At 30.5% G+C, this 25,883-nt stretch overlaps 3 protein-coding genes across 3 annotated transcripts; all 3 read right to left on the reverse strand.

The window, feature by feature from the left end:
• Nucleotides 1–13,552: 13,552 nt before the first annotated feature.
• Nucleotides 13,553–17,081, reverse strand: Phb2 (prohibitin 2). Its single transcript, XM_018543887.1, has 6 exons — nt 16,892–17,081; nt 16,190–16,452; nt 15,102–15,419; nt 14,751–14,828; nt 14,517–14,613; nt 13,553–13,789 (listed from the first exon to the last, which is right to left on the reverse strand). The coding sequence occupies exons 1-6, from the start codon at nt 17,019–17,021 to the stop codon at nt 13,599–13,601; spliced, it is 1,077 nt and encodes a 358-aa protein (XP_018399389.1). The 5' UTR covers nt 17,022–17,081; the 3' UTR covers nt 13,553–13,598.
• A 2,761-nt stretch (nt 17,082–19,842) lies between these two features.
• Nucleotides 19,843–21,980, reverse strand: LOC108777080 (RCC1 and BTB domain-containing protein 2-like). The gene is made up of 7 exons (XM_018543877.1): nt 21,785–21,980; nt 21,544–21,671; nt 21,194–21,463; nt 20,728–20,852; nt 20,544–20,644; nt 20,331–20,464; nt 19,843–19,921 (listed from the first exon to the last, which is right to left on the reverse strand). Exons 1-6 carry the CDS (start codon nt 21,978–21,980, stop codon nt 20,373–20,375), a joined length of 912 nt encoding a protein of 303 aa, XP_018399379.1. The 3' UTR covers nt 19,843–19,921; nt 20,331–20,372.
• A 111-nt stretch (nt 21,981–22,091) lies between these two features.
• On the reverse strand, nt 22,092–25,177 carry LOC108777082 (uncharacterized). Its single transcript, XM_018543878.1, has 3 exons — nt 25,120–25,177; nt 23,404–23,566; nt 22,092–22,238 (listed from the first exon to the last, which is right to left on the reverse strand). The coding sequence occupies exons 1-3, from the start codon at nt 25,173–25,175 to the stop codon at nt 22,092–22,094; spliced, it is 366 nt and encodes a 121-aa protein (XP_018399380.1). The 5' UTR covers nt 25,176–25,177.
• Nucleotides 25,178–25,883: the final 706 nt, after the last annotated feature.

Here is a 25,883-nt window from a genome sequence, read left to right on the forward strand (position 1 = left end):
TATTTTACTTTTATACAAATCAGCATTCGCATAAATATGATTCGTTTGATCTATTGTTGTCGACGTTATTAAGAATGATTCTCTCTAAATTTGTGGTTTTGTGTCTTTTTGAATCTGTACACTCTTGGCATATGGATAAGACTGTACATATAAAGACCGCTTTTTAACACGCTCTTCAAACATAGCTCAGAAATAAAGTTGTATTTTGTAATTTACTATATTTTTTGAGTAAAATTCGCAAACAGCGCTTCAAATAATTGCAATTTTAATGATTTTTGCTTTAGAAATTTTAACACCTAAGAAGAAATTAACTTTGCTAATGAAAGAAATTATCACAATTTATGACTCGAAAAAAATTGAATTATGGAAACGTGCTTTTTGTTTGAATGATGATAGCAATCTTAATTTCCCGTCAACACCGACACTTTAATATCGACAGTCTATCATATTATTTTTAATGTAATACTTATTCTCATTTTCTTTTTCATTTATTTTTTCTGGAATTGTGCCCAGTTGATTTAACAATTTGAGTTCGATATTGAGATATTAAGACGCATGATAACTCGCGTCACTGCCAAAAGAACTTGCGCACAAGAAACTCGAGATTGAGTATAGGTGTGTCATTGCTTTTGTTGTTATATTAAATTATAAATTATCAAAACAATATACCGTAATTATATAGGCAAACTCTTTTAAATTTTATTTCGATTTGATATCGAATTATTAAAAGCATAAAAAATGTATATAAAAAAAATATAAAAATTATTAAATTGAAAAAGTTATGAACTTATAAATGTATGTACCAAATTATTTATTTATAAACCACATGAAATTATTTTATACTAATTATTTTATTTATGGCATGTATATAAATATATATTTTTTGTTGCATTTTCTTTATATTTAACTTGTTATCTCCTTATTCGTCTTTTTTGCTTAAGAAGCTTGACGGGTTAAATGAATTTAAATTGTTAAATTGGCAGAAATAATGCATTAAGAAATGCATTAATCGGCACATTCCATTTTTTCAAATTCTATATGTAGCATTAGCAACGTTAACAATGAGCGTACACATTATAATATCGATCTTAGATGTTAACCATCGCGTTGATGGTTCACGAATCCCTTTACTCTATAACTGAGAATAAATAATAATCCTCTTATGCGAGTATTATTGTAGCAACATTATAAATGCTTTTTTCCGAAATGCACGAAACATATAGAAGGGGGTGGATTAAGACTATATATATCAGATCTACTAATTTATAATTTATTTATATAGTTCGCGTGATTACACATACGCAGAAGAAAACCCAGGAAATAAAAACGCGCGATATGCTCTAATAGGAAGGAAATTTGTAAGGCCTTTTGCATAAAAATTAAGCCGTTTTTTATGTGCTCCGGCATAACGAACAAATTGTCGTGCCCTTTGTTTCGGGAACGGGAAATTACAAAAGAAAGAGAGAAAAGAAGCAAAGAAATAAGACAGAGAGAGAAAGATAAACTAGAACAAGCTAAGAATGTCTATTTATCTACTAAACAACTTTACTGACAGGAAAATCTTGGGCACTCTATTTCTCTCTCTCTTTCTCTCTCCCCGATACAACTAATCGTAGCGTTAAAAATAAGTATCTCATGCTTCGATGATCTTATAAAAATTCAAACAAGCTTTGAGATCTCTGGATTCTTAAAAGTTTAAGCCATCAATGACTTCCGGATATCTGGAACTTATAGGATCTCTGAGTTCACGAAACTTTCATCTTGAATGTTTCGAGTCTTAAATGTCGTTACATTGCACTCGAATGACGCATTTTAACTCTCTAGCTTTTGAAAATTCTCAAAGTGTCCTTCACTCTAGAAGATTTTTATGCCTTTAAATTCTGATTCAAGGCTTAAATATTTTGATACATTTTGTGAAATTTTTCTCAGTATTTCAAGATATATTCTAATATATTTATAGATTTTTTTCTATATATAAAACATATTCTAAAATATATTATATATTTATAGAGACCTTCTTTTTCCTGCTACATTTTTGAACTCTAATACATCCCTCGTTCTTTTAAGTTCGTGAATTCCAATATTTGGACGTCCTCTGCAAATATTAATTATATTTAGCTTCTTGGACTTCCATCGAAGTCCAGAATCCAGAGATTCTGGTTGGGTTTGAACGCCAGATCCTTGAAGACATGCAGATGGCTTTTAGAGGACAACGTAAATTAAGCACGTAGTCATGATGGCTGTGTACCTCGATGCAAAGTTTGATACCTTATTTTTATATATATATCGAAAGTGATTTGTTGTTGAACCAACGAATAATTATATGATACATTGTTGTTTGATGTTTATGCAATTGGCCACTGAGTGGTCTTGTCTCTGCGCACCGTTTGCGCAGGATGGCCGCCATCGAAACTAATCTCCAAATTCAGTTGTACCTGCTATTTTAGTTACAAGCAATCAAATTACTGCGCCGCGTCACCTATCACTCCGAACAATAATGTTTGTGCTACTTTTGCTGATGCTTCATCCTTCAACCAGTAACTTATTCCGTTTCCCTTACTTGATTTTATGATTAGGCAGACTTAAAGAGTTTTAAGCTTACGTTTCTTGGAGCATTTTATGTTCTTCAAAATTCAGGATTCTTGAGTCCTAAGATTAGAAGTTCTAATTTCTAAGACTTCTGTTCTTTCTTCTGAATTTTCCATCCTTATAAAATTTTTTGTCTTTGGACAACGTTGAATGTCTCACTCACAAACACACACACACACACACATACACACCTATTATTTCGTGGAGTCAGAAGATACTGGTTGAAAGATGAATCATCTTATGCATAATGAATTAAGGATATAACATATTGTTGTATTCTGAAGCAACCCTTTGTGGTACCGGAGGACGTTTTTTGATCAGCATGCCCGATTAATAATTATTAAACTAACGAGATTGGCGCACGCTGTTGGGGCATGTGATATATTTTATTAGCAGCGTGTAGCAATTTTGCGAGCCTCCAGATTACTCTGCACATACCACCGTATATCATGTAATTATCGAGAAGGAAATAGAAAGAAACAGTGATTTAAAAAAAAATGAAAGAAAAAGAAAAGAAGATAATTCTCTGGTCTTAGTCAGGAAGAAAAGTAGCTGATATAAGATTTCATTAATTTCTTAAAAGAGCATTTATTTCATTGGCTTTGTTTCTTAATAACAAACCGTAACGAATCATACCGTTTTATAATAATTGTTAATTATCTTATCTTTAAACTTTTTGTTTCCTTACGTTTTATTTTTTTCTAAATATTTCTAACAATCTTAATACACAATCACAATTAAAGATTTCGCTCTTTTTATTTAAACTTTCTGAACAGGCCAGAGAATCGATATTGGTAAATAAATGTAGGAACGCTCTCGCGCAGGAACGCTATTAATTAATGATTGTTAATTGTTGCCGCGTGGCGATTATTCACTCGCGACTCGCTTTTATAAAATAATTAACAACTCGTCACGCACACACAGTGTACGAAATGCTGGGACGCGAAAGTCTCAATTTGCAGAAAAATCCCAGTCGACTCGTTTAGATTCGCGTACTCTAGGTACACGTACTCGAATATGATCCGTGGATTAATTTCGGATATCGTTAATTGTCGTAAAATCTCCGGTGTTTTTTACGAAAAAAAAGAACGATAGTCAATAATGTTTAACGAAGTGGGAATATTCGTAGTTTCTAGATCGGGGTGCTCGTGTTCTTGGATCCTTGTATCTTTGAAGGTTCATATTCTTGGATTGCTAATATCTCAGTTTTCTTATCGGATGGATCTTAAGAACAAAGTAAAAACACAAAATTGTTAAAGTTGTTGGATCTCTTAGTGCTCCGAATTTTATAAGTTTTTTTTTAGGATTCTTTAATTCCTCGAAGATCTGGAACTGAGAAATAAATATTTTTATACCGAAAATAGGAATTTCAAAGCTCTGGCGCTTTCAGAGTTTCAAAACGAAAGTTTGGAGCTTCGACAACTGCGACATCTTGGAATTTAATGACTTCAGAAATTTGAAATTTCACGAGTCTGGCATCTTTTTGGAATTATAGGAGATTTTGAGCTTTAGGAACGCGATTAAAATTGCTTTGGAATCTCTTGATCTTCTGGATTCTTAAAATCTTACTTCAAGTTGCAGAACATAAGTACTTAACAACTGTGGAAGATTTCATATTTTAACGCTTTTCTTTAGTTCTCCCTCCTCAAAAAGGTGCTCCTGAAAAGAACACGTATGTGGTTTTATCTCTGGAAAATTAGATTTATTTGCTTTGACTTCTTTGATCGCTGAATCTTCGAATTGAAGGATCCTTGGATTCTAGGATTTTTGATCAACGAATATTGAGCTTGACGCGCCTACTTTGTCAATCTGACTGCGTACGTCGACGAATAGTGATATAATAATAGGAAAAACGTATGTGTTGCGAGCATGAAAAAATACTGAATACTCTCGCGCATTGCGTATGCCCGCTATCAATGCGACAATTTCGGGGTGATCGAAAAGAAATAATACAATCTAATTCAATATAAAAGTAATTGAGTGTATCAATTAATTAACTAATTTTTAATTGAAAGACCATCATCAATATTGGAATAGTTATTAGTGACTTATGTATGATGTTATCTGCATTTTATCTTGTTCTAAAAAGTTCTTTTACAACAGATGCCGCATAATAATATAATTATTTTGATTATATTTTTACGTGATATGTTAATTATATTATAACTATAATATAATTATAAATAATTATATAATATAATTATTTTGATTATATTTTTACGTGATATGTTATATAATTTATATAATTTATTGTATATTATTATATAATATATTTAATATCATTTTATAATTATATTATTAAGTATTTAAGAAATGTTTTTTTATTTTTTCTTTTCCTTTCTTCCTGCTTGTCTTTAAATAAAATAGCACTTTTAATGAAATAACAATGTAGATAGCGGGTGTACGCGTAGCTCTGTGATATGTAAGACGTAGCATATTCCTAGCTCTACCTATTATTCATCATGATTAAAGTAAGGGATGTATCTCATCAGTTTTATATGCGGTATCAGTCATCGGATCTTAATGATACTTAATGCAGGGTCGTCGATATCTATTTAGCTAACAGGAGAGAAAAGGGAAATGACACCGCGAGCGCACTTTTCTCTCACTTTCCTAGAATAAACAATATAACGATGGGCTATAGTTGATATATCGGATTAGACTGTGTAAAAAGTTTTTTCCAATGAAAAAATAACAAGACGATAACATTGCTATAAGATTAATCGATGTGCACTACAGTTTCAATATATGGGTGCAAGACCCTGGCTTCCAAATGATCGAAGCTTACCACACAACTTAAAATCACTGGGAAGACAGGAATTCGTTACAATAAATTTGAAGTTAACACATTTGAGACCGGTAATTTAGTCCTACATACATTATTTCAAATTTTGTTATAAGGTTAATAATATCGACAGTTTGTTGAATAATATACGCATTATTTTGTTAACAGTATAAATAAAAATCGGTATTTATTACATACCAAGTGATATACTGTTCCAAAATTTTTCAATTTTCCGATCAAGGAAATGGTCAAATCCTTTTAGATTTCAATATTCTCAAAAATGCTTTTTATGCAATCTAATAAGTAATTATTAATTAATTATTATTGAGTTAGAACGTTCGCATATATTTTTATTAACTGCAATTGTATTCCGGATAGAAATTGTAAAGTAAGATTTATTAAATCTTTATAATGAAAATTTTCCAATTAATTAAAGGGTTAAAGTGGGTTATAATAATTAATTTGTCTACATATTTTTAAGTGTAATATCAAATAAAAAGTGGCTTTTATTAAAAGGAAGGGGCCAAAAAGTTCTTCATGACAGTTTCTTATCATATCTTTGTGCGATCACAATTCCGTGAATGTTTGGTGCTTGCGACAATAATGTTTATCCTACATTATTATAGAACATATTACTTTTGATATTTAATATTCAGTATTTTAGCAATCGCACTGTAATTTAAATTTAAGTTATACATTCAAGCGGTTAAGTTAGTAGAATTGTAACTTAGTCCTGTGCATGTATTAATGAAATATACGCGTTTATATTTTGAGATTAAATTATTCTCCACGATCATCATCACGTGTGTATTCCAAACTAATTTATATAATCTCAGGATTTATAAATATAACCTCATACATATATATTTTGCCAATATGCGATGCAATTTATGTTTTCTGTTTGTTGAATTTTTCGTTTCGTTTTCGTTTAAATCAAAACTAGATTCGAGTTATGAATTCGAGCATTGTGGGATAGCAGATATCTAATCTATGTCATTTTGTTTAAATTTTTCTTGCTCACATCTTATTCAGAATTACCCATTAAATTAATGTGACATCACTGATCGACGACTCCCTTATAGAGCCGAGAATCGGTAATTGACTGTCCTGCGATGAAACAGAATCGATATACAATCGCAGTTCAGGGGAATATCCTCTTCTACTTCTTTTCTTCTTCTTCGTGATGAACACTGTGATATCACGTAAATAAACATTTTAATTAATCGCAAGCATAAATATCATAAATATCGTAATATTATAGAAGCTATTCTTTTTACACACAAAGACTGAATCTCGCCAGCTTGTATATGAATTTAATAACCCTCCCCCTCCCCCTCTTCATATCTTACCTAGACATGTGTCGATCAACGACGAAAGGGTTGCGATATTTTTTTCTTTCGATCAGCCTCACCGTGCACCGAAATCGTTAGTTGTATAGACTTGCGGTCTTAGCGGTGTCAGAGTAAATATAAAGAAAAACCTAAGAAGAATCGTCAGCTCATCCACGCTTATAATTGTCAAAAGGGGGAAAAATGTTGCGATCTTTTTATCACCGACCGCACACATGCGCTGTGTTGTATAACGACAAAATACTGTTAATAGTTTATTTAAACGTTTCATGTGATTTTCCGTCCCGAATGGTCGTATTGTTATTATTAGTTTCGATTGTTCATATTATCCACTTTGTTAAAAAGATATTCGCGATCTTCAAATACTTTATTGTCATATAGAGACTATAAGATTCTTCCTATCTTTCTCTTTGAAGCTATCTTATATGTCCGTAGGAATATGTTTTTTCGTGTTATGGAATCTTCATTCGCGTCTAGAGTGTTCTAAGGAGGAAACGCATTACAAAATGGTAATGCATTATGTGTATAATTCCAGATATTTTAAATATTTTATTTAGAAAAAAAAAATGCCCCTACTCTCTCCTTTAATATTTGTTAGCGAAACAGTATTTAAGTCCGAAGTGTTCAGCAATTTTCCACGTGCATATAGCGATGAGTTAAAACGTGTGAATCAAATTCATTGTATTAAATATATCGATAATAAAACTTGTGAAAAGTAATGAAGTCCAAATGAAAGGAACTCTCGTTCAAGGTGCGAGAAAAAATGGATTTTCTCACACGTGAATGTAGATTATATCCGTTTGAAAACAGTCCTAAAGTGCTGGAAGAGACTGCAATGTAATACATTTACTTTAAAACGTACTTTTACAATCCAACAGATAATATTTTTTAACTTAATACATAAAGCCGCTTAAGTTGTAGGGCATTTGTAAGCTTGGTGAACGGCAATCATAGCCGTTTCGATCCCCGTCATTGCGCGAAACCCAACAGACTAATGGACGAACGATTGAGTTGTTCAGCCCACTTTCAGCGTTTCGATTTTACGTTCGTTTATACACGCGTCCCGTCTGAACTCGCAATAGGATAAGATAGTACAATTTCGAACGTGATACAATTTTTAACAAAATCAAATTTGAATCTATTTTTCCAGCTGGCATTAATAACCTTCTCATTAGTCTTATTTAAATCATTAATGCCCATTTCTACTAATGTAAATTAACTTTAATTTTGATTTAATTTACCTTTTATCTCTTTCTAAAGTTCTGAAAGAGGATAAAGAGTAAATTAAACTGAGATTAAAGTTAATTTAGATGGTAGAAATGGACCTAAATCGGTTATTAATTGTTACGGAATAAATGTTATTTTTTTACATTGGATAGAAAAAGGTAAAATGATAAACTTTGCAAGAAGTTCAGTTCCGACGTATAAAAAAATAGGCCTTAGGTCTATAACATAAAGCTTTGTATTAATAAAAGTAACACAAAAGTCCGCCTAATAAACATTGAACCTAATAACTATATCATATTAAAGAATTATTAGAGAATTATTATAAAGAATTAATATTAAAGAATTAATTTAATGGGCGATCAAGATAGCCAATAGGAAAATGCAATAGGAAAGCAATTAACAGAAAGCGCAGCTGTTGACATTCGCTAAAAGATAAAAGAAATGGATAACTTTATAAATATAGAGCTTTAACTATAAGATACAATTTTGATGGACAGTTAAATTTGGTTTGAAAAAATCGAAGTTTAATTTTGAAAATTGAATTCAAATCTTATTTTGTTCAGAATTGTATCATGTTTGAAATTGCTCCACCTTACTCTATATTGTTCTAATAATTAGCGAGCGACTAAAACGTAAAGGCCGCCGAACTGAAGAAAACGAGCTACATAAGATAATCGAATCGAACCGCCGCGAGATAAGCGAGGTGGAGAGTAAAAAAAATAATAAAGTATGTGCCGAAGATGTAACCTGTTGCTCTCAAAAAGTATCGCGATTATTAATCCTCTTTACCGGCGCACCTCGGAACAGGTGCAGGTCGGAAAAACCTGCTTCATTTTCTGATTTATTTTTGTGGTCCTTCGACGGGTGAATCCTTCAACAACAGTATGGTATAGCGCGTCAATCAAGCCTGCATTTTCTGGCGCACCTTAGCGCGGGAATAAATAAAACCGTCTGATTTCTGGAATCAAGTTGTAAGATTTAATCTCGAGATGCGGATTGTTCACGAGCGAACGAAGCTATTCCAGGAGTTTAGGGAGCTAAGCGTGCGCCCGGAATGCGGTGTTCGTTCTAATTCGAATGTTTGATGAACGATGAACTACAAAAAGTGTGATCTGTAGCGATTAATTAATTTTTCTTTTTCTTTTCCCTTTCGTTATCTTATTTCCGAATCCGTTGACTCGTACGCGTGTATGCGTGTGTGTATAGTGTGTGCGTATGCGTGTGCCGCGTGTGTGTGCGTGTGCTTCGCCTGTCGCATCGCACGAGTCGCGAATTCGTGCGGCTGAATATGCTGCGTGTGGAGAAAAAGAAAGATGTACGCGCAGGAATGCGGGAGAAAAAGGGACTCCGAATGTCTCAATGTCGCATTTGCGAGGCTAAAGCTCGTATCAGACTAGAGATTGCCGATTGGTTTGCGATTATATTATAATTGGCGATTACTTTTCAACCAATCAGAGTAAAGATATCAGTGATTGCTATGTGATTAGCAGCTGGCGAACTTTTTAACCAATTAGAACAAAAAATCGGTAACTGCTTTACTCTGATTGGTTGAGAAGTAATCAATCAACTAATCGCAATCCAATCGATAGTGTGATTACGGCTTAACGCAACTAACGTTCTACTACCATGTCTGTACAAGAATGACCTGCAACATGTTACGAATATCGAAAAGCCTCGTTTCGCTAGGCGCGATGATGTGCAGACTTAGAAATGTGTAATTCTTTAAGCTGCCGATGTAATAGACCGGCGTCATGCTTCACGCTGACGAACCGCGAAAAGCTGCTGAGCCAGTGGCACACGAGAGATGCGGAAGCGATAGACGAATCGGCCAATCAACTATTATTTGGATTCTTTGAATTTAGAATCTTGTAAGAGTTCGAAACTCTACTATGATTGGTCGATTCGAATTTGCTTCCTGCAAAGGTCTTACGTTTTTTACGTATATCAATGACCTTCGAAGTGTACAATTGTCACTAAACTTTCCATGTCTGAATTATTCATGAAGAACAGATATAATTTTATTAAAAATTTGCACGGTTATGTCATTGACGCAAGTCTTGTTTTGCGCTGTAAATAGAACGCGCAAATAGAGTGGAAAAAAAGATCTTGAATGTTGCATATATATATATCTAAATATATTTTTATGTACAAATTATATATTTATATAATTTTCAAAAGCCACTCCTTGGTCGTTTCTGACTAAATGCCTGCAACTATTGACGATAAATCTCGTTAACGGCGCGAAAAACTATGTCATAAAGTTGTTTATAAAGAATTTCGAAGTTAATAATTTTCGTAGTTATATTTAATATTCTTTCAGCAAATCTATTATTAGTATTGCGATGTTTATGATTCTATTTTTTTCGTTTTTTTCTTTCATCTTTTTTTTGAGTTTCATTGTTTTCTCTTTTATTTTTATTTTTATGCGATAGTGTCGGCATAATTTCACTGCTCATTTCTTCTCTTAATTTTGCATATAAATACATAAAAGTTCTCAGATCCTCGCTGACTTCAACGAGTTTTGACTCTAAAACAAGGCTGCCTATTTAATGAGAGATCCTATTAGTGATGTTAAACAATGGTTTATATAATATCTAGTCAAAATATATGTCCATCATATTTAATAAAATCTGCATGCTGTTTTATGGTAGCAGACTAGCAGAGTTAATAAAAAAGTTACGAAATACTTCATAATATATTCTCGCAAGGAGATACTCCAAGAAAAATTAATAAAACTTTGTAAAAATGTACCTGTAAAAGTAAGCGATACAAGGACCAGAATCTATTTTGAATTGAAGATTCTATCCTTTAGATGGAATGGAGAAAAATTTAAATCAAGCTTCCAATCTTCTAACACTAATTTTAGGAAGATTAGGGAACTAAATAAATTTCATAATTCTTGCAGAATACTTGATTCTTGCATACATATTATAAGTCATCAGTAAGGTTTGCCAATCATAAATTCATTCCTACCATCTGGAAGCGGTTTTGCTACTTTGCTTAATACAATCAAACTCACTACGAAAGTGATATCATTATATACGAACGTAGAGAGAAAAGAGAAATTAATTAATTACACCGTGTGAATCGTACGTAACGATTTCATACCGGGTAAATTTTTATATGTTTTGATAACACTTTGCAATATATGTAAAGAACGTAAAAGTAAATAAAAAAAAAAAGAAAATCGCTAACGGAAGACGAGGAAGCAAAATTTCCCGATGGTCAGCCGCTGTTTTTAACCGCAGTACCGTTCGATTAATTTCTTTCTTACGACCAAAGAGAGGTTAACGCGAAAAAGTGGCTTTTTCTTTTTAATTTTTCTACCATGACATATTTCAGAACGGTGAGTGGTGTTGTGTGATTGTGTGCGTCTGAATGTGTGAATGATTGGGAAGCGAGAATTGATTGTCGAATCGCGTTGTACGAATCGCTTATATCGATCAAAAAAAAAGGGAAATAAAATAATTAATGGAAATATGTTTGCGTTTGTTGAAGAGAAGAAAAAAGCACACATTTATTATATATATTGCGGATACGAGAGCGAAATACCGCGAGACGATATTAAGCGTCTAACTTTATATTCAGATTCTCTTCTGTAGGTTTCATTAAAGTGCATTTCTTGTATGGTATTACAGTATTACAGTAGAAATATAAGAAAATAAATGAATGCAATAGTAAAATGCGTGCATTTTATTCGATCCTTTGCTCCCGCGGGCGTAGAGATGAAAAAACAAACTTTTTATTTTGGAGTAAAAACATCGAGTAAAAATCTAAATTTTTACAATAAAAAACAGTTTTTTTTAAACAATAATCAATCATAGTATAAGGGCAAAGTAAGAGTCAAAATAAATTAAATAAAACTGATAACAAATTTACCCTTATAAAATAATACTAAATACGTTACAATAACTACGCAGTTTTCAACATATTTGACTTAAAATTAATTAAACATGACCAATTTCGACTCTCTATTTTTTTTTAATCGAAACTAATAAAAAAATATCAAATCCAGTTTTCATGATATTTATTTTTAAAACATTTATTATCTACGTTATTTCGGTATTAATTGATACTTTTGTCTTTATAACTTTATAAATCGCGACGGAAATTTTGTGTTACCTAATGAATTTTAATATCTTTTTGAAATTGGATCTATCCATGGCTATCGCCACATAGTTATTATACTATAATACATTTTTTGTTTATAGCTTTTTGATGAATACAAAACTGAATTTTAGAGTAATATATATATGGCATTAAATGTTTAAAGAAAATATGGATCCGAATGAAAAACTTTCAGAATTTAAAATTGATTTTTACAGTTTTTTTACTCAAGTTTCTATTATAGTTTTTTTTCGGTAATTTTTTTATCTCTACGCAAACCTATTCCCTATCCTAGTGGAAAAAATTCTCATATCATGATATTCTTAAGAAATTTTTATTGAAAATGTAAAAAAATAAAAACTTTAAAATTTATAAGCTTCAAAAATTATAGGATTCGAACGAAAATTATACTATGAGAATATTTCAGAATTCACATATGCAAAGAATCCTAGAAAAGATCTAGATTTTCTTTGTACTTCTGAAGTAAATTTGTATAAAAAATTTGATAAATATTCTAAAAATTCTGAAATTGTATAGAAATTCTAAGATTGTGTGAAGAATTCTGGGAAAAATTTTTATCATTGTATGTGTAACATATATAAATATATAATACATATATAGAGTTAACATCATAGTTTGACCTTTTCCATAGATAGCTTGTATTTTTCACGTAAAACACGAATGTAATATTTAAGAAATATGAATAAAAATATCTCAGGTTCGGACAACTCGTGACAGGATATATGTACGATTAACGTGACGGATATATGTGAAAAAATTTGCAAATACCGTTCGAGCCTAAGACCGTTTAATAAAGAAGATAAGCTAGAGACTATCAAAGAAAATAATATAAATTATTACTAAAGAATTTTCTATTTATTAAGTCCTAAGTCTAAAATTTAATTAAAATTTAAAATTTATCATTAAATTTTTAATAATTTTTTTTTATAAGTAACTCCTGCTACTGTGCAAGCTACAAATAGTTAAAAATATTTTTTATTCATTAATATTGCATATTAATATTTCGTAATTATTTCCTTTTATTAAAACCGTTAGTATTTTTTCAAGTTTGTTTTATATTTTTATTATTAATATATTATTCTTTCATAATAAGAATAAATGATAAAATCGTGATTATGCATTAAATATCTAAAGAAATAATAGAAAGTCAATAACATTTAAATTTAGTCTAATTATGAATTTTATATATATATAATATATTTCTATATATACAAATTATAGAAAAATGATAATACAATAGGAAAAGAATGAAAAAGTGACATAAAAATAAAAGAATTCTATTTTAACATATCTATCTTAATACATCTATTTTCTTTCCTTTGGACATTTGTTTTTAACACAGAAAAAATGCAAAAAAAATGTATTTAGGACAAACACGGCTTTAACTAGATCGCAATTGTATCATTTATTCTATCATCAAGTCACAGAAATAGATATACACAAAAGGACAACGCTCATCGATAGGATAATGGACAAAGAGGAGTCATGATTGGTGAGGACAAGCTTGGGCCGAAGAACTCTTATCGTAACGGTACTATCAGTTTAGCACTATCATCAGCTGATTCCAGGAGGAATGGGACGACAAGGGGTACTGGTGTGTTGATGCCGGACCTTTCGGTAGTCGGCAGTGCCCGATGAGAACTGGTATTCAGGCTCCGGACGGCGCGGTCGGCCGCTTCGTCCCAGCTCTTCCAGCTCACTCCCATGTAATCTGAAAAAGTCCGTATTGGGCGTCTATGTGTAGCCTATGCGCGACATGTTCGAAGTACCCATTAGAAATTATTAGCATTAATTCTTTATAAATATTATTTTCATTCTGTGATTTCTAATTTATTTTTTATATCTTGAATTTAATCTCTTTTTGAACTCTCATTTTTTTTTCTGCGCATTAGAAAAATTTTTTCTTTGCATATGTTAAGGCTTCACTTGTAATATAGAAAAGGGAAGGTCTCGTGAAAAAAATAGAAATAAATTTTTTTTCAAACAAAGTACTTTAATTCTGAAAAGTTGAGCTTAACAATCTACACTATGAACTATCAACGTTTTCCTATTTTTCATTTAATAAATTGTAGGACTTTTAATATTAATAATCTAATCTCATGTAATTATTATGCGTCTCAAAATGTGTCGCAATCAAAATTTTTTATTATTAATAATTATTTACTTTATCGTTTAATGTGCAATATGAACGTATTAAATTTAGAACATGCAATGGTGAAATAAGTAGATATCTGCAAATGATCATGAGGACGCGGACGACGAAAAGGAGAACGCAGTGTGATGGGAAAATATATATATAATCCGTGCGTTCAAAACACATGACGTATCTTATTCACAGTATTTCAACATAATTATACACAAGCCGATTGCTTAATAAAAACTTAACTCGAGAGACGAGATAAAAAAAGACGCGCACTTTGACGATTTTTACTTCTTACTTTTCAGCTTATCCGAACCCTCGTCAAAGGTAGGATCTTGGATATTTAGCATCAGACTATTGCCACTGAGGAATACTCTATTCTGGGAATTAGCGATCTGGAATAAAGCGAGTAATAATTATGTACATAAATAAATATGTTTGAAGATTTTTTAAGCATATAAATATTAATTTTTATGAAAGTTTCGTTTTTTTTAAATATTAACAATGTTTGTACACTTATAAAGATGCTCACCGTACGCGAAATATTTTGTGCAGCTCGTATTTTACGTAGTTTTAGGTATCCAGGATTCTGGCTAACAGCTAAACCAAGGTACACTGGAGTTAAGGCATTTGTTTAAAAAATAATGCAGCACTTCATTATTTATTGATAACTTACAAATTATTAATTTAAATCAATATTTAAATTAGTGTAATTATAAGCTTTAAATACTTAACAATTGTAAAAAAACAAAAGAAAAATTTATAATTTCAACTTCCAATTATATGTTTTTCATGACTAGAGCAATTGTTCCTTTCATTAATACAATATAATTAATTATACTATAAATCAACTGAAAAACTTAATTGTTTCTTTAAAGGATATCATTTTGGCTGCTTCCGCTTCTCCTTCGGCTTGTACGATCTTTTGTTGTCGTTCTTGCTTGGCTCTTTCTACTACAAATGCAGCTCGTTGAGCCTCCTGTTGGGCCACTTGTTTAGCTTCGACTGCAGCTGTGTATTCTTTACCGAAGCTAAGCTCCGTTATCGAGACGTCATCCAAAACGATATTGAAGTCTCGAGCACGTTCTGTCAATTCCTTACGCACCATGATAGATACCTGCTGTCTTTGCGTAATTAACTGCGAGGCGTTGAATTTGGCGACAACAGACTTCAGCACTTCATTGCAAATGCTTGGAAGTACCTGAATTATTAATCTCAATTTAGTTTTAAATCTACAATTTTTCATCATAAATATCAACAATTAATTTCATCATAAGTATCAACTTTAATAGATTTTTTCAATGTATATGTTAAAAAACAATAATAAATTATATTATATTACTTAAATGAATGAATCAAATGAAATAAAAAAGCGCTAAATGTATTTGAGATTAGATCTTAATACTTAATATTTCTATATAAATATTTTTAAATCTTTTTTCCAATAATTTAAAGTGCATGCCAATCACAGCCAATCTTGAAAACAAAGCCCTAAATTAAAAAAGTGATAACATATTGTCAAGCTAATAATAATGAGAGCGAGATAATATTTTTCAATTTATAATAAATCATTTTTAGTATTTTAAAATGCTTGTTAGCATTATTATTAGATTGATAATTTAATTTGTGATATTACTAAAAGCCTGTGGTTTCAAAACTAACTGTTTGGCGTACAGTTTAAAGTACTGGAGAAAATATATTTAAATATTCATATAAAAATATTATTAGGCACTAATTAATAAAATGTAACCTTGAACACACATTTGATTCATTATTTAATTTAATATTAAAGTTTCAATTAGAAAGTTTGAAAATAGAATTGTGTAGAAAAATTACATTTCATAATATTTAAAAATTAAATATTTAAACAACTTAATTTCCTAAAATTTCTAAAGAATAAAATTTTTTGGTATCATTATTTTGTATGTTTAAAGAAATAAACATTCTTATGTATAAGAACGTTTAAAGAACCTTTTCATCATAATCGAGACCCAATTGTCGGTACATGGAAGGCAACGTGCTGGCATCAGGGCGTGAGAGAACACGTAATGAGATATTGACCATTTGTAAATCTTTAGATCCTGTGGGTGAGGACAGTTTCCTAGGTCTGCTTCTAATATCATAAATTATTGGATACTGAAACCATGGAATGCGGAAGTGTAGACCTTCGGTCAGGATATCCTTCTGAATACCACCCAACCGAGAGAATATGATTGCTCTGTGACCAGCCTCCACTGAAAATCATATATTTGACCTTATAATTCATCAATTTAAAAAATCCAAATAATAATCATTTCAATATCTTTTAATTTGTACAAACCAGAGATTCTCTTAAATTTTTATATTAAGCAAATTCAGAGATAACAATAAATTGCATTATAAAAATAACTATATCAATAATAAAAAATTTAAAAGTATTGTACAAAAAAAGGAGTTATACAAGTATGTATTGTATAAATGTAATAAATTGCGTCAGTTACATTGCAAATTACATAAACCAAAGCCGCTTGGAACAACAAGCGACTAGAAACAATTATCCATTAGACAAAAAGTGTAAATACATTCGTTAATTAAATGGTCGTTTTAGATTATTGATTATTCAAGGGAAACAATGTGGGTAAAGCAGTAATTAAAACAATTATCACTAAAAATGTAAGCAAGATTGAGGTTAACCTGTGTACATGGCTTTCGAAACGCTATACGCCGCAACGCCCGCAGCAGCGAGAAACTTCAGGCTCATCGGCACTCCGTTTGTGCCCTTACTAAAGCGTGAGGCCATCTCGCTGAATTTATTTTGCGCCATGTCGAAGAATCACGCCGTAAAATTAATCGACGGACAGCACACCGGTGAAGACAACCCAATTCAACGAAGAGGATGATAAAAAAATGATGAAAAAAAGGAAGAAAGAGAGAGAGAGAGAGAGAGAGCGAGAGAGAGAGAGAGAGAGAATCCAAGCTTTGAAAACCTTTATATACTAAAGTTCCTAGAAATAAAGATCTGAAAATTTTGACGTTCATTTCCACTCGCGTTGAAATCCCCATACATCTTTATTTCTGTTTATTTATCTGTTATCATTTTAATTATTTTATTTATAATCTCATTGTTATTATCAATTATCCTTTAATAATAAAAACTGAAATGTTAATTTATTTGTGTTAAATTATTATTAGGTGTATAAATAAGTTTCTGCCGTTTGACAAAAGATGGCGCCACCAGTATGTTATGGTTAGAATTGGCTGCGTTCAGCAGAGAAAGCAGCTTTGCAACTGTTGTAAAATCTTTAATATGATTGGTCTTGTCCTTATTTCCTCATTAGATCTAAATGTATAAGCCAATCATATTCAAGAATTTTACAACAGTTGCAAAGCTGCTTTTTCTGCTGAGGGTGCAGTCACATGGAGTCAGAAATAACGGAACGGAATAAGAACGGAACATTGATAGAAAAGAGATAGGATTGTTCTATCTCTTTTCTATCAATGTTCCGTTACTGTTCCGTTCCGTTATTTCTGACTCCATGTGACTGCATCCTAAGACATTTAGAGAATCCCGCACGTGGCTAGCGATGGACAATACTTCAAATAAAACATTAGGTACCGTTCTTTCACAATAAGTGCCCAATTTTTGATGAAAAAACGACGGAAACATTATTTATACTTCTAATATATTATAAACTTCAAAAAGAAGCGCAAAAGATTTAGTATGTATGTCGTACACTTGGATATAAGATATAAGACTAATAACTTTATAGTAACTTTCTAATTTATTAATTTATAACAAATTATCTTAATTTCGGCACACACGCACGCACGCACGCACGCACACACGCACGAGTATTTAATGATTATGATTTTGATGCATACTGCACCAATGTAGTATGTCATTCTTTAAATACATTGCTAAAATCAAATTAATTGAATAAAAAGTTACTAATTAATATGCGTATGAAATGCTCGGTGTAAAAGGATAAAAAAATCGTTTCTTATTTCTTATGCCCTCTAAAAAGGCCAGTATAGAGGCCGTATATTTATAATATATTTCTTTAATAAGAGTCTTTATATTTAAGAACATCTCACATGTTCTATTTTGAGATATTACGATAAAGAGCCGCACACACATTAACACATATTAAGACAATCTTGAAATAAGAACAAATTATGAGTACCAACCAAAAATAGTTTATTGCATTCATATAACATTGCGAGACATGATACAATAGTTTATTACGATGAAATCTTTTATTCAACGAAGTCGAAAATTTCATGTTAGTACAGAAATGTTACTGGATACAACATTACAGCATTATCAGAGTCATTATTCTTATATATTTCTAAAAAGTAAAGTCAAATTAAGCAGAACGTTAAAAAGCAGAAACCAATTAAAAATTGAAAGAGAAATGCTAGAAGGATGATACATACATATATATGTATATATAAAATGTATATTATATATATTACATATAAAAAATATTATATTGTATATGTATATATATATATGTTAGACTCAGATTGAAACGCTCGCAGAGCGAAAAAATCGACCACAACGTGTTATGGCTTCTAAGATTCAGCCACAATACGAAATTCGTGTTGTGACTCAAAAACGCTTTTCAAAAATGCTTACAACGCGTTCTGGCATAATTAATAGCGTTTTCTCTTGGCCGCATTATCGCCCACCAATGCAACACTTAAACTTTTACACCGTGCTTAGTCTGCGACTCGTCGTTTCGCGTGGAAAGTCGAAACTTGTGCAACAGGGATGCGTTTAGAATCATCGTCCGGATGCACCTAGACTGTTTTACCCTTGTTGTTCACGAATGATAAACAAGGATAACACGTCACCTGGGTGCACTCAGATGATTCTGAACGCAGCTCTATACAATCATTGAAGCGATGACCCTTGGCTCATTAAGCTCTTTTTTTTACGTTGTGGCGCTTTTAACTTAGCCAAAACGCGTATTGGTCGATTGTCAAGACAACACAATACGCTTTTTATTTTTTAATATGCCAGAACGCGTTGTAAGCGTTTTTGAAAGAGCCACGACACGAATTTTGCATTGTGGCTGGGTAACGCATTGTGATCGGTTTTTTCGCTCTGTGAGCGTTTTCGGCTTTGAGCCTGACACATATACATACTACATATATATATATATATACATATATATGTGTGTATATATATCTAGTGTTTCTCTCTTTATCTTATTTTCTCTATATGTATTATATTAGTTGTTAATTGTTGATAATGTTTCATCAAATAATTTCTACTTTTTTGCATTCTGTTTTTTTTTAGCTTAAATGTGCATTATAAGAACAGTTTTATCCAAATTTCGAATTTTAATCAATACTTTTTTATTGAAAAATGATTAATCGTATATGTATATAAACTGATTTTTTAAATTTAATTTAGTTCAACTTTCTATTAAGTATACTTAATATACTGTTCGTGATAAAACTGTTCTTAGGTATTTGTTACAATCATAAATTGTAACAAATATTGTTACAATTGATATTCTAAAAAATTTTCTATTCGTTACATAAAATTCTTTTTAGACATTTTTATCAATCTGTATTATACAAGTATATAGTACTTCTTAGTTATTTAGATTTTTCCAAAAAATTTTTTTTTATTTCTTCGTTTAAGTCCAAAAAACTCTTCATCTTTATTATTTCCGTTTTGTATTTGAAGAAATCGAAACAAAATTGCTGTAGCTGTAAATTATGTAGAATACGTATAATTAACAAAAATATATTGTATAATAAAATAAATACGTATAATAAGTAAATGAATAAATATGTGCAGAATAAAAATAAATTTTTTATAGTTAATGAATTTTAGTATTAAATGCAATATTGGCACGCCGGATAAGCATGCAGGAACACCTTACAAAGAAAAACTGCGTGTCTAATGAAATATTTAGAGACATAATGCGACCTTGCCATTCCTCCCCATGACATAAAAATATTTGAAAAAATATTTTACTCTGATCAAAACAAGAATAAAGAACATCCCAATTGATTAATATATCAATTCCATTATAAATTGGTACTTTCTTTTAGAAGACAGAAATCAGCTATTAATGAAATCTATTAATAAAAAAAAAGTGAGATTGCCAATTACTTCTTCATTATATTTTAGCGTCGTATAAATGTAAGTAGAAAATCAATTTTCCGTCGTTGTGTCATCTTTTATCGCGTTACAGAGACTTTTCTTAAACCGCTCATCGCTAAATGCCTCAGCCAAATTGAAGAGTTCTATAACGAAATGGTATCAGTTACAAATTGTAAGCAACAATAAAGTAATTGTACGATCTCTATTTAAACTCAAACTCACTAAATTTCTCTTTCACTGTAGATACTTCAATTTTGCCAGTATATAAATATTTGAAATAAGCGTAATACATCTCATAGGAAAATTGATTAAGTATGATGACACTATAAGGAAAAGAGACACGTATAAAGAATCAAATATAAAATATTCTTAATAAGGATAACACGAGTTTTTAATAAATATTTACTTTTTATCTCCTTCAAGCTGTATAAATTGGTCTATGTTTTTGAAATATGAATTACGACATTGCAGTATTATCTTATGGACATAAATATACCTTCTTGTAACTTTTATAGCAAGATCGCTATGACTCTGTCAGAAGCAAACAAATGATTTGTTAAAAATAAATAAATATTACCTTATATAACAAAAAGACTTAAGATAGCGAATATTATATGAAGCATTGTATATGTATATTTTTAGACTAACTTAAAAAATCTATACAGGACAAGGATCAAAATTGGGCCACAGTAATTAATTTTGCAAGAAAGCACATAAAGAATTTTTATAAATGACTTGTCTGTGGCTTCTATCAAGCCATCATTTACACAAGTCCAAGAATTTCGAAAGCTTCTTGCTTGAATCAATTATATATATGAAATTTAAAAATCTTGGTACATACAATAGATTGTATACACAGAAATGAAACTTACAATCTCGTTAAACGATTTTGCAATATCGTTCAGTAATTTAAGCCGCTGGTCGCGATACAAGTTGTTTTTTACAGTAGTTGGTGGTTTGCCAGTCAGCGCATTACACATGTCAAATAAAGTCGTGTGGTCGCAGGGGGCAGGTTTACAAATTTTTTGTTCACAACAGTTGCCCCACACATAAACAATATGTTTTTCTTCGGTTATGGCACAACTCACGTTCTTCATAGCAGCAACATCCAATATTTTTAAATCCTTCTCTGTTACTTGAACCTGTTAATTCCAAAATTTTCTACTTTATTTTTTATTTTATATTTCTTTTCTCACAATGATTATAATAACAAATTATTTACCCTTCTAGGACTAGGGTTGATTTCTGGAAAAGTAGAATCTAATTCTCCAAAAAGGTTGTGACCCCACCCATAAATGTATCCTTCAGTAGTTAGTGCGAGTGTGTGTGTATATCCACAAGCTATTTGTACTAAAATGTCAAAATCAAATATAGATTAGTCAACAGTGTAGTTGCATCTATACGAATTCTTCTTTTTCTTATAAATCATCTTTAGAAATGAGCTTACGAAATAAAATAATTACCTATTTTTTTGTTACTAATTTTAACTTGATATGGTTTGTCTATAAAATTGTTGCCATATGTAGAAATACCTAACTGACCATAATTATTTATTCCCCAAGTATATACTCTTCCATCGTCAGTAAGTAATGCAAAGAAACTGTTACCACAACAAATAGAACGAACCTTTTTTGGGAATTCGAAATTGATCTGTCTCATCCAAGTCCCGTTATTATTAAGGATTTGAAAATAGAATATCTAGAATGAATTAAATGACTTTTAATTTCTAAAACTAAATATCATTATAACGCGTATATAATAGTTCAATCGTTAACTTACTTTATCATCATCAGTTAAAATGATAAATGTTTGCTTGCTAACTGCAGCTTGTACAATACGTGTATATCTCAAATCAAAAAGTTGTGAATAATATTCTACAATATTATTAAACTGCCTAATGTTCCCCCAGTGGTATACCTTTCAAAAATAAAATTATTATTAATTCTACAATTCATTTTGTACATAAAATAAAAGATAATAAGAAATAAATTGATGCACTATTATATATATATTTTTTCATACTAATTTTTCTACAAAAAGAAATTTCTACAAATTCTAAAATTATCAATTAATTAGATTGATAAATTATTATAATTTTTCTTATACCCAACAACACACAATATTTATAAAATATTTACAAAATATTTATAAATATTTATAAGATTTTTCTTTAATATTTTGTAAATATTTTTTTGGTCTTAGAGATTGCACAAATTATAAAAATTTATTACAAATATTATGAAATATTTATTATAATGTTGTAGTAAATGCTACACACACACACGCACGCACGCACACACACACACACACACACACACAAAAGATATACACTTAATAAGATATTACAATCTAAGTAAAAAGTATTCATAACTAATATGAATACGAAGTCTATAATCTAGTAGCTGGATCTTAGTTGCTTATATTGTATAATTTCGCGTCAATTTATATATTAATATATGTACAGTTTTTCTAAACTACACGCCGAACAATGATCGGTTTTGAAACGCAACTCTGAAAAGTACTTATAGAAAAATATTTATTTATACCTATCATAAATATTACATAAAATATTTATTTTAATAATATTTTGAATAAAGCGCTTTATATAAAATATTTATATAACATTTACAAAAATGAATAGTAATAAATATTCTGTGCTATCTGGGCATTTATGTATAAAAATTATACAAAATATAATATTACAAAAAAAAGTATCACAGTATAAATATATAAAATATATATACAAATCCGTTCTTTCTGAGATTACTAATATATAATATATATAATAATATATATAATAATATATATAATAATCTCCACTATTCAGTACACAGACATTTTTATATGAAAATTTATTTGAATCCTAAGGTGATTTTTTTTCATTTCCAAATCTGCTTTATTTATTACGAAATAAAAATAATTTTTCTATAATACATATGCTATATGTACATATATAATATATATCCATAATAACTTTTAAATATTAAGAGAGCTTTAAGTTCAATGAAAAACCATCAGTATATATATATATAATATTACATATAATTAAATATTAAACACTTCTAGTATATTTCTGGGCTACCTCTCCTTCTTGAGTTAGCAAAAAAACCGATAAATCGTCGTCAATGAGTACCATCTTTATGTTTTTGTTGAACATGTAATCGATTTTTTCTTGGTCGTGACTAGAATTTATCGAACCGTGTTTCTGTATTGGATTATATGTGCTGCATGATTGCTCCGCAAGTCTTTAATAAAAAAATAATATAATATAAATCTAACATAATAGTAAAATATAGTAAACAATCACACACACACAAGAAAAATAATTAATTCATCTTACTTTACGTGAAAAGCAACAATTGTCAGAATTTTACCTAAGAAATTACAAATTTATTTAATGTGTCTGTGTCCAGCAGACTGATGAAAGCGCTCTTTGAGATTGGATATGATTGGATTCTTACACTTACAGAACCGATGAAAAACTAAAGACAAGAGTCAAGCGGCTAACCTGCTCGCCGAACAAATGAACATATATATAATCGGTTATTACTTATAGATTCAACCAATCATATTTGATTGCTCGACAAGCATACCTAGCCGTTTTGTATATCTAGAACTTTAAATTACATAACAAAATCATGTAATTAAAACAAGTAAATTACATAACAAAAATTATTCCAAATTAGTACGTAATTTTTTAAAATCACACATGATACAAATAATTTTATCTATCATTATATACGATTTTATAATTACCGAATCTTAAATAATTAAATGATAGAAAAAAAGGAAAGAAACATATGTCATCGTGTGACTTTTCAAATTACGTGATTTAAAAAAATCTGATTTGGAATAATTTGTTACGTGATTTACATATTTTAATTCTATGATTTCTTTATATGTAATTCTGTGGCGTGATTTTTTTCAATAGAGTGCTATTGATGTATCCTTTTAGATAATAAAAGGTGCTGCTTTTGTTTTCAGTCAACACAAGTATCATTGGGTACATTCAGCGGACTCAATAGTTGAGCGCTCAATGTTATTGGTGCATTCTTCTAGGTCTAAAATTCTGATTGGATGATCTAAAAGAATACTCCAATAACAACGAGCGCTCACTCAACTTTTGAATCCGCTGAACGCGCCCATTCTTTCTTTGATCGTTATTATCATCAAATGTCAAGCACATGTTTGTGCCGACTGTGAAAAACAGTCAATATCATCTTTAATATCATCTTTGTAAAAAAACAAAAGTCGAGTACTTAAATAAAGAAGTAGAAAAAGTATCAACTTACACACGTATACAAAATATAGGAATTTTCGAGAAGCGTCCATCGACAATATGTCCATGTCGACAACAATAAAAATTGAATCGAATCATTTTTTTTTTAACTGATCGAAGAATTAAAAGTTTTGTTAAAATTCCATCTATGAATTAATAAACTGACCCATTTAACACGATTTTAGAAATAGGGTTATTTTTCGTGCGGATGCCTTCTATTATAATGTTACAAGGAAACACAAGTATGTTCTGTCTTTGTTACTCATAAAATGCAAAGAAAAATAGAAATATTTGTATCAATTTGTATCACTAAATGGAAGGCATGAATATTTATAATTCCGACGACTTTCTTATATATTAATTAAGTTCTGAATACTGACATTTCGATTCTATGTTTAATTAACGTGCTGTCGCCATTACACCTTCAATTTGTTCGGCAGAAGCACGTATTATGTTTAAAAAAAAAAAAAGATAGGAAAGACTGGGAAAAACAAAGAAAAGATGGCATTTTAAACTTACTCTTGTTGATAGCGTGGACTATAATTCCTGTTCAGATTCTTGCCTAATCTCTCCATAACAATAATTATATTATTTATACGATTACGACAACGCTCAGCAAATAGTGTAGCAAATTATACGTATGTAATGCACTGCGAAATTTAATATTTTGAAAAAAAGAAGTCACACGATTTTGATTCTCAAGTTACTCCTCTAACTCCACTATATCTCTTAATGTCTAGACCAAGAAGACTAGAACTGATTAGAACCAGGAGAGGTAACTCGGTGCCAATATCGGTAGAGGGGATGAGGCAAAAAGTGACGTTTTTTGACTTACCCCCACCACGCTAGTTAACTCTCCTGGTTCTAGTCTTCTTGGTTCTAGAACCGACCATCCACAGTCGAGCATTCCTCTCTAATTTGACTGTAATGCTGAGAATACTCGCCTGTGATTGCTGGTCGGTTCTTGTACTCTTAACCCAACTCTAAATAGTCAATTTCCGGCTCCGACTCTCACCGCTAAAAAGCATGGAAATATCGTTGGTATGTGTATATTTTCATCATTATTCATAAAAGTTTTCATTTTTTTCACGTTTCGACTCTAGAGAAAAAGTTACATTTTGATACCAAGATTTCACAACTCATCAAGTGTTCAAATGATTCAAATTTAAACGCTGAGACGATTTGATTGGCTGACGCAGTTACGCTTGCGCCACTCACGCCGCATATGGAAGCAGCACCTTATTGGTTCCTATTTTTTTAAATCCAACCAATCATATAAAGTT

The sequence above is a fragment of the Cyphomyrmex costatus genome, unplaced genomic scaffold (genome assembly GCF_001594065.2).
Source record: "Cyphomyrmex costatus isolate MS0001 unplaced genomic scaffold, Ccosl1.0 scaffold408, whole genome shotgun sequence".
NCBI classification, from domain to species: domain Eukaryota; kingdom Metazoa; phylum Arthropoda; class Insecta; order Hymenoptera; family Formicidae; genus Cyphomyrmex; species Cyphomyrmex costatus.

What these genes read in the sequence shown, in the direction of transcription:
- LOC108777080 (XM_018543877.1), bottom strand. Translation starts at nt 21,980, where the DNA reads ATGAGACAGATCAATTTCGAATTCCCAAAAAAGGTTCGTTCTATTTGT. An exon ending in TCAACCCTAGTCCTAGAAGG is followed by an intron (nt 21,464 to 21,543) that starts GTAAATAATTTG and finishes TGGAATTAACAG; the next exon opens with GTTCAAGTAACAGAGAAGGA. An exon ending in TACAGTGAAAGAGAAATTTA is followed by an intron (nt 20,465 to 20,543) that starts GTGAGTTTGAGT and finishes ATTTCGTTATAG; the next exon opens with AACTCTTCAATTTGGCTGAG.
- Phb2 (XM_018543887.1), bottom strand. Translation starts at nt 17,021, where the DNA reads ATGGCGCAAAATAAATTCAGCGAGATGGCCTCACGCTTTAGTAAGGGC. An exon ending in AAGCGGAAGCAGCCAAAATG is followed by an intron (nt 14,829 to 15,101) that starts ATATCCTTTAAA and finishes ACTCCAGTGTAC; the next exon opens with CTTGGTTTAGCTGTTAGCCA. An exon ending in CACAAAATATTTCGCGTACG is followed by an intron (nt 14,614 to 14,750) that starts GTGAGCATCTTT and finishes GCTTTATTCCAG; the next exon opens with ATCGCTAATTCCCAGAATAG.
- LOC108777082 (XM_018543878.1), bottom strand. Translation starts at nt 25,175, where the DNA reads ATGGAGAGATTAGGCAAGAATCTGAACAGGAATTATAGTCCACGCTAT. An exon ending in AGTCCACGCTATCAACAAGA is followed by an intron (nt 23,567 to 25,119) that starts GTAAGTTTAAAA and finishes TTTTTATTAAAG; the next exon opens with ACTTGCGGAGCAATCATGCA. An exon ending in TGCTAACTCAAGAAGGAGAG is followed by an intron (nt 22,239 to 23,403) that starts GTAGCCCAGAAA and finishes TATTTTTGAAAG; the next exon opens with GTATACCACTGGGGGAACAT.